Below are 9,750 nucleotides of genomic sequence, written 5' to 3' on the forward strand. Positions count from 1 at the left end.
GGGGATCAGAGGAATTTTGACTTGGGGTGATCAACACCATGTGATATACAGATTCTGTATCATAGGATTTTACTCTTGAAATCTACATAATTTTATTTACCAATGTCACTCTAATAAATTTAATTAAAAGTAAAATTGAATAGACTTCAAGTAGACAAAGGATCACTTTTAAATTACCTTTCTTAACTTGAATTTGCATAACATGTGGATGAAGAATTTTCATGCTTACAACCTCAGGCAAGAATTTAAATTTTAGCAATTTCATGGTTCAGTGACAGCACCTCTATGCACACAATGCAAATTAAACAGATGGAAAACTTAACTCATGGAAACTAAAATCACATTCCTTGTTTTTTGTTTTGTTTGTTTTTTGGTTGTTGAGTAGCCCATCTCTTACAATGCGTTTCATATATGCTACTACTATAATGCTTGAAATAAATATTATAAACAACAAGAAACTTATATGAGAATCTGCTTCATTTGATGGTAAATATTAGATTGCATTTCCAGATATTTAATTACAGATCAAGGTCTCTATTATTTTTTAAAAAATCTTAGTTGTTGTAATTATTATATACTAGAGGACTGGTGTACAAAACTTGTGGACTTGGAGGGGGTCCCTCAGCCCAGCCTGCATGCTCTCGCAGTTTGGGAGCTCTTGGGGGGATGTCCGACTGCTGACTTTGGCAGGCCTAAGCTGTCAGTCAGACATCCTAGAGCTGCCGCAGAGCCAGGAGAGGCTCCTGCCACCGCCACTGCATTTGCCACTGCCCTTGCCAGCCGTGAGCCCAGCTTCTGACGGAGGAGCACTCCCCCTGTGGGCGCGCACTGACCAGAGGTCAGCTTCTGCATTGGGCATCTGCCCCTGGTGGTCAGTGCGTGTCATAGTGACCTGTCATTCAGCTGTTCGGTTGATTTGCATATTAGCTTTTTATTATATAGGACCCATTGACCCCTTCTAGCCAGCCCCCACTCTCCTCCCCAGGCCTTTACCACACTATTATCTGTGTCCATGTTTGGCTGATCTCTTCTCAGCCACCCACCCACCCACTCTCAAAAGTTTCTACTCTTCAGATTTTTATTCACCCATTTGTCCCACATTTGAATTTCCCACTAATAAGGTTATTCTTCTGAAGAGAAAAACTTGTAAACTGAGCTATCAGTATGCTATCTGAGTGAGAGAACCCAGTAAAAATATAATACTTAAATATAGTACAAATAAGGCTAATAAAGCAGCTGCAATTCAAAGAACTTGAATGGAACTGAACAATGGAGAGTTAAATGTTGAAAAAAACTTTGGGGCTCACCTGAATGAGCCACTGAAGGGTGGGACCAACTGAGGCTGTTGTAGAGCACAGGTGTGTGTGTGTGTGTGTGTGTGCATGGATGGAACAGCAATGGAAAATCACTCTGGTTCTACCTTTTTGACCTTCCCCTTCCCCACGGGGGTTAATGAGGCAGGGATCGGAAGCACACAATGAGAGATGGAAATAACAACTACTCTGTGCTAAAGAAAAGAAATCAAGATCTCAAAACATAGACACAGAGGGATGGGTCTGACTTGAAATGCATTGCATGTGTGCTCTGGAGAAAGATAGTCCCAGACTTAATGACCGTGGTCATGTCTTTAGTTCTGCCTTCATTTTCTCATCAGAAAAATAAGTATATTTATGTACCTCTATTAGTAAGCAATATTCAGAAACAAATGTGCTCATATATGCCAAGTAATTGAATCTGTGCTCAACACAGGTAAATTATAAATGTTTATCATTATTAAAAGAAGAAAATTCTTGTGGCACTTTATTATACTAAGCAAATTTACCTTTGGTTTGCCCATCTTTTTTCCCATTTTCCCAATAGTTTTAAAAGATGATCCCTGTTCAAACGTTAAAAAAAACCTTTTACTTTTTTTTCCTTCTGATTGTCAGAGAATTTGCATTACACAAGTGTAGTGACAATTTCCTGTATTGTGGTTTCCGGAACACCAAGAATATCACTAAAATACACAATTTTTTTTCCTTTTCCTTTTCCTTTTGAATTTCTTCATACACAACTTTCAGGTGCTTAGCCTTCAGCTCAATTCTGTGATTCAACACCGTTCTTCTTAAACAAACAAACATCGTGACTTATCCTGGAACAACATTTCTCATGGCAGGTATGTCGGCCTGAATCAAAAATTTAAAAGTAAATATAAATGGAAACCATGTCTTGTGGGTATAGCTCATTTCAGGGCATGCTGTAAGAAAATAATATGGGAAATGTTAGGCTTCCCGTGTATCAGCCTTTCCCATTTAATTTTACTTCTCTAACTCTTTATTCTGTAACTTAGAAATGATTTTGTGAAGCTTTCCCAACAGGTTTAAAAAATGGCCAATGGCAGGGAAAGCTCTAAATTCTAAATGAGAACTGAATTTTCCAGCTTAAATTATGAGCAACATTCTCTAGTAAAATAGAGAATGCCAAATATTTAAGACACAGTGCTTACAAGTGCTATTTTAAAATTTTGCATTTGGGTTGTGAAGTCCAAACACCAACCAGATTGACAATTTGACACATTGGTCTGTTATTAATGACAACATTTTAGGAGTGTGCTGATGTTAATGCAGAATCTCCTAATGTTGAATTGTTGTAGGGACAATGGTTATAAGCAAGGAATATGAGGTATTAGGTAATATAATGTTCTTGTAAAAAATTGTTGCTTATGCATCATAATCCAATGTGATATAAACCCAGCCCTCCATGTATTGAACATGCTTTGGTCCAGATACTCCAATGTCTTTTCTTCCCTGTAAAATCTCTACAAATCTAGGAGCACCTGACCTTTCTCAGGGTAGTCTCAAAAGGACACGCTCCCAAGTAGGTTTGTGAGAATGACAGAATATATTAAATAAAGACTCTGGTCCCAGACAAACTTTTGTTTGATTTCTGACTTGGGTAGTTGCTAGTTTTGATATCTTGAGAAAATAATATTAATAATAACTTTTAAATTTTCTCATCTACCTAATGGGAATCATACTACTATCTTGTGATTTTTGTTGAGAAAATTAAAGTAAATGTTTGTTTTGTAAGCCCATAAAACAGAGCTGGGTGCCTCTTCATTTCTTCTTACTCCAGATCTTTGGGCTTCTTCGCCAAATTAAAAATAAATGTTGAATCTGCTTTCTGAGAAAGCTGATAAAGAAGAAAAATATGGGTAACCTTCCTAAAGAATAAAGTACATCTCGTAAAATTTTTACTTTTGGGTGGAATTCTCAATGGGATGTCTTCATTTTTCAATGTTTCATTGGCAAGATAGTTGGGTTTTCAAATCGAATAAATTTTTGGATTCTCTCTCTAGTTTCTGCATAGAAGCACTTTAGCTTCTGCGTTTGTTATTAAACTCATCCTTCTACCTCCCTTTCTCTACAGCTTTTCAGAGCACTCCATGGAGGTTGATTTCTGGGATCTTAGGAGTAACGTGCCTTGTGCTAATGGCTACTTTGGGAATTTTGCTGAAAAATGGTAAGCTTTTCTAGGCAAGTAGATATAAAGATCAAGACTGGAATGAAGCCATTCAATAAGAAATATTTCATTTTACTAATGTATGATATTGTTCTATTTTACAAACCTGTACCTAATTAAGTAAATTTCTAATTATTTCTCACAGCACTTACTAAACAAAGTGTTCAGCCAACACCATCTCCAGGACCCACCACCATCGAACCTCAGAAAGGTAGGTTCCATAATTTGGAAAGTATTAGTTTTGATAGAGCATGAAATAGTTTCTTGTTTTTCTCACACAGAAGTATGATGGAATATTACACTTAGTAAAAGACAAGTTTATCTACTAATTGTAGAATAGTCTCATTTCTTTGGTCTCTAATGTAAGAATTATTAAATTATTAGTACATTGAATGTGCATCATTTATATATTTAAGTAATAAGGAAAATATTGGCCTGAAATGACATGGTTTTCCTGTATGAGTGCTAATGTTTATATAACAAATCAAAAACAAATTATAGTACATATTACAGCTAATCCTTATTACCTGCCAGTGTTTGCTCATAACTTATATGCTCATAACTTATATTTATATGTCTCTTTACCTTTGCTTCATTTCTTACATGACTCAGAATATAGTGCAGAGATTTCTACAAATCTGAACCTGTATTTCCATTGTAAGCCAACTCTGAGTCCAATTTTTTTAATGCATTTTTCCAAATTCTCTCCAAGTTGTCTCATCATCTTCTATGATCAAATAGTATTATATTTATCCTTTTCTTCTTGAGGTATTTTCCAGTTTTATTGAGATACTAGTGTCCTGGTGCACAAAATTCTTGCACCATTAAAAGGGAATTAATTAGAGGAAATATTTTAATATTGCTATTTGCCCTTTCTCTATAATAGAACTGTCAGAGATGAACGAAAATTAGTAAAATGTATATGAAAAATCCCCTCCTGTCAGAGCTTGGGGTGCACCACAGGACCCAGAGTCAAGTTCCCGTCTACTTGCATGCACCTCAAAATTGCACAAGACCCAGACCCGGCCTGCCCCACCCTTGTCAAGCCCCTCAGGGTGGAGGCGCAGCCTCCGGTTCCCAGGCCCATTTCCAGGTGGGGGGGCATAGCCTCAGGTCCCCTGCCAAACCCCGCCAGGCAGGGGTTGCAGCCTCAGGTCCCCCTGCCCAGCCTCAGGTCCCCCGCCCCGCGCACGAGGGTGCAAGGGCGCAAGGGCTCGAGGGTGTGATGACCATTTGCATATGAGCTCTTCATTATATAGGTCTAGGATCATTGAATATAACATTGTATAAGTTTAAAGTACACAATTTGTTGATTTTGATACACATATAATATGATGACCACTGTAGCACTAGCTAATACCTCCATCATGTCACATAATTGCATTTCTTTTTTGTTCTGAGGACATTTAACATCTATCCTTTAGCAACTTACAAGTGTATAATACAGTATTGTTAACTAATCCCAATGTTATTCAGTAGACCCTCAGAACACTGATCTTCTAACTGGAAGTTTATTTCCAACTTCTCTCCACTTCCCCGACTCCTTCCCCATGTAATGACCATTCTACTCTATAATTTGAGCACCATTCACTTGGCAAAGATTGAGTACATACCCTGTATCATTACTCCTATCTCTGAGGATAAAATGTTCAAGGCACTCTTACCAGTTAACTGTATGATTGGTCTTCAAACCAATTGTTCTATTTATCTTCAGTTTGAAAATAAAATATCTAAAATATATATCATAGTTCTCCCAATGTACCATACTTATTTCTGACTCAGAAAATATGCTAAAATGTCTTTCTTCCCTAAATATCTCTTCCATCTAATTAATCCTATTCACACAGCAGAGCTCAACTTTGTGTCACTTCCTACACTCCACTATCGGATGTTTTAACATACTGAATTTCTTATGTATATTTACTCAAACTAGCATTAAATATGATTAATAACAGATTGATGATTCTGATGCTATCTCTACAATATAATGCCCATGATTCATTCACATGACTATCCTCTGAAGTTGTCTTCAAAAAATATTTGTAGAAAAAATAAAATGATTTTTGAATGAGTAAATAGCACTTAAAAAAATTGAATCTCCAATGTCATCAGTCAAGTTTTATTTTTTTCTTTTAGGCTCTGGCTGCTGTTTTTGCCAAGAAAAGTGGATTGGGTACCAATGCAATTGTTACTTCATTTCCAATGAGAAAAAAAAATGGGCAGAAAGTAGGGATTTCTGTGCATCTCATAATTCCAGTCTACTTCAGTTGAAAAACAGAGATGAGCTGGTGTGTATTTAATTTTGTTTTCTTATATTGTCTTTGGCCTAGGATAACATATTATCTAAGGAAGCTAATTACTTTGATTCAAACCTTTTCAGATAATAAATGGATGATTATATACTGACTTACTAATTTTTTATTCCTTAGAACAATCATTATAAAACCAACACAAAATTTCTCAAAACTTTATATTATAGGAATAAAAATTAAGATAGATGCCAGATAAAGTACAAGAGGCATTTTAGAGAGAAATCAAAGAAGAAATAAGTAATAGATCATTATTTTAATTCAAAGAACCAATTAAGCAAGTTTTCAATTTTTAGTTTTTTAATTGAATATATAAGTTTTATAATTATATAGCCATTGTGATTATACTGGGATATAAGGAGGGACGAATATGAGAGCATGATTATAATAGCTACCCAACTCTTAAGTGAAATAGTACTCTAGTTGCATGAGGAACTTGTGGGGAGTATAGGACAAAAAGGTTATATCTGAAAAATTATTCCTCAAGATGCTTTTGATTTGGAATCAAATCTTATGGCTTATCTTCTGTGAAGGAACTGTTTCATGAAAATCTAACCCTTTTATAAAGTTTTCCATTCATTCAAGAATTGAGATTTGTGATATTTTCTTCCTCCGTGAATGAATGGACTTCATATGAGAGAACATGACGAGACATGACCATACTTCCTGTACTAGACTTTTAAAATGATTTCAGTTTGATTGATTTAGAGTCTGGATATGATTCTGGACACTAACTTTCTTGAAAGTACTTTATTTGTAGAGTAGATTCAAATTAGATTAATATATTTGTCTCTGTTTCAAAGCAGCAGTTTATGAAATTCAGTAGAAATTTTTACTGGATTGGACCATATTACTCCGACCAACATCATGCCTGGTTGTGGGAAGATGGCTTTGCTGTCTCCAAAAAACTGTAAGTTTCTGATGGTCAAGCCTTTCCTGTTCTTTATGGGTTTATCTTTACTACTCAGAGAATATAAATTCCAGGAACACTGTAGCTAAGATAAACCTGTTTGGAGCATGAGAATACAGAAAAGAGATTAGGTACAAGAGAACAACAGTTTTACCCTTATCTAGAACATCCAAGTGAATGCCCAAGTGACATGAAGTTACTGTACTTTAGACCATAAAATAGGTTGTGACTTTTTCTTTTTACCTTGGTACCAGGCCTTAAATGAGCAGATAATTAGCAACAACATGAAATAAAAAGCTGCCCTCTCACACATAAACTGTCCAGGAAAAGCAGGATAGCCATTCTTTTCTTTTTTTCTGGTGGGACCCAATATTCTCAGCATCCTCCCATGTTTTATATAATCTGAGTTTATTTTCTGTATATTTGTAATCTTGGAATATGGCTTCCACTCACAAACATGGTATTTGTAGCATCATACAACGACACTTTTATGCTCTGACTTGTTTTCCTGGACTAAATTAGCAAATACATGTTTTTTTTTTCAGATAGGATATTTTCATTTCCATTTCCTTTTTCTGTATAACATTTTATTTTTCATTACAGATTTGCATTCAATGAAAGTTTAGATGAAGAAAACTGCATGGTGTATAGTGCATCCAAAAATGTTTTGGAAGAACCCTGCACAGATGAAAATTATTATATCTGTAAACAATAGCTTATTTAGGTGTTGCTTAGGGCAGAAGGGTGGGCAATGAAGGTCCAGTATTACTAAAAATGGTAAGTCTACCTCTTACATCATTACAAATTATCTATTTCTGAGATCTGTAAAATGTTTCATATTACATCTTATCATGCAATTTTCATATATTTGAAAACATATGTTTTAAAATTGATGAAATGCATGTATGTATAACTGAAATTATAAAACCTCAGGTAAATAATTTCATAAATATTTTGATTTAGTGCATATGATCAATATTGTCATGTATACTTCCTGGTAAATTTTCTCTGCAGAAATTAAATAAAACAATTTACATTAAATAGTATACACCAACATCATCTCAAACCTTTGTGTGGAGTACTATATTGGGAATTCCCATCTTCATCTCACATTTCTGGTAGTTCTTCCTGGATACCTACACTTCTACATGCGTTAATGCAGAGTTGAAAGTGCCATATACGTTTCCTCAGGTGTATCTTCCAGCTCCAGAGGGGCACACATTTGTGTTTTCACTTGATGCTCCTGAGTTCTGTAAGAATATTTTAAGTCTTTGGTCAAATATGTGATTCCTGTTTAATTGCTTTCAGAATTTGCAACAGTAAAGGGACTCCAAGTCCTAATCACATACATGGACAATACCTCTTTCTTTACTTCACTCTTTCTTATCAATCAATAAAGGATTTGCACATGCATTGAAGATGTTAATCCCTAATCAATCCCAAGAACCTTTTCCTAAAAGTTATGTGTAAAATATGAACAATTCCCTTTTTTTGTGTGTGTGGAAGGAGTGAACCATTTTATAGAGGGGTTTCTGAATGTGTCATAGAAGGGCTAGGAACACAATGAGGTCCAAGTCTTGAGATCTGGATGAGGTTTTTATAGTCTCACAGACTTCAGAATCCAATTTCCTTTCATTTTGGTTAATTGTTGTATAGACATATTTAGAAATTTTTATTGACATGTCTATATATTTAGTAGTTTTATATTTCAATTAAATAATAATAATTAAGAACTCAAATTGATTTTTAATATATAATGAGCCAGGAAGAAGAAAAGATCTTTTATTTGTCATTATATAAATATAATAAGACTAGAAGCTGAACTCTTTACTTTCATGTATAAAGATTGACTTGGGAAAAAATACACTTAAATTATATTATGAAAAAACAACAACAACACAGGACAGACTAAAACATTTTTCAAATGTTTAACTGGAACTAAGCGAACATGCATTGTTCTTCCTGGATATTTTATGTTTTGGCTTTATTGTCCACATGATTCCCAAGCAATACACTTCAAATGCAATTTAAAAACAGTATCGATAAGATTATAATTAAATGAGTAGTTTCCTGTTCCAACTCTCCCATCTCCCTGTCCTCCTCCCATGAAGCAATTTCCTTTGGGATTCTTGTTTCTTTTGTTTATTTTCTTGCTTAGAGTGATTTCCTCTGCAATGAACCAAGGATGTTCCATTGTCATAATTTCTGTCTGGATGAATGTCAACTGTTTTCATTTAGCCGCATCCAAGTGTAGGTTCAAATTGCTAGTTGCACATCATCACCTATGAGGTGTGCAGAGCCCAACCTTCCTTTTTTTTTTTTTCAGAGAACTCTTGAACTTTCATCCCAGTTGCAGGAGCAGTGAGGAAGCACACGATGATAAATATGATAGATGATGTCTAATTTCAGAGACTAATCTATGTCAAAATTTGTCTCCACTGGGAGAAGAAAATTATAGCTCTGAGGTTTTTCAGCTTCCATATAATTTCTGAGTATTCCAATGGAAAGTGGATTGAATGGATGATTCTAGTCACCCATGGCGTGTGTCTCTCTCACAGCATGGTCCCCTTATATTAGTCATACTCAGGCCTTGACCATGTGACCCATTTCATGTTTAATATTATTCCTCCCACTCTTACCTGCATTCTGCTTTCCTTCATTCTCAAAGTCTCTTTATAATCTTTGGGATGGGAATGACTTCTTTTACATAAAGGTCTTTCTACTAAGTATTTTTTTCCCCCCTGACATGAGATTTCTAATATATTCTCTGGGGATAGACACTTTATTTCTTTCTTTTGTTCTCTATTTTTTTTTCTTGGAATGAGATTATGCACATAGAAGGATTTAGTTGAGTGACTCTCGAAGTGTTAGATGTAAAACAAATTGGAGAGGATGAGGAAATGTCTAAGAAACATACAAAATAATATGGCAATAGTCCGTGTAGACTTCTTAATTTTATACTGTAACCCTAAATATGTAACCCTTAGAGCAGTGGTTCTCAACCGTCCTGATGCCTCAACCCTTTAATAC

The 9,750-nt window shown here is 35.2% G+C and overlaps 1 protein-coding gene across 1 annotated transcript in view; it reads left to right on the plus strand.

Moving 5' to 3' along the window:
* The first annotated feature begins 2,046 nt into the window (after nt 1-2,046).
* Nucleotides 2,047-9,750, plus strand: part of KLRD1 (killer cell lectin like receptor D1) — a 16,278-nt gene continuing 8,574 nt past the window's right edge. The window contains exons 1-6 of the mRNA XM_015571177.1: nt 2,047-2,155; nt 3,409-3,501; nt 3,647-3,712; nt 5,638-5,789; nt 6,617-6,720; nt 7,324-7,497. Coding sequence (XP_015426663.1) covers nt 2,149-2,155; nt 3,409-3,501; nt 3,647-3,712; nt 5,638-5,789; nt 6,617-6,720; nt 7,324-7,435 — 534 coding nt within the window. The 5' untranslated portion in view covers nt 2,047-2,148 and the 3' untranslated portion in view covers nt 7,436-7,497. The remainder of the gene's footprint in view (nt 2,156-3,408; nt 3,502-3,646; nt 3,713-5,637; nt 5,790-6,616; nt 6,721-7,323; nt 7,498-9,750) is intronic.

Source organism: Myotis davidii, unplaced genomic scaffold (genome assembly GCF_000327345.1).
Source record: "Myotis davidii unplaced genomic scaffold, ASM32734v1 scaffold188, whole genome shotgun sequence".
Taxonomy (NCBI): Eukaryota; Metazoa; Chordata; class Mammalia; order Chiroptera; family Vespertilionidae; genus Myotis; species Myotis davidii.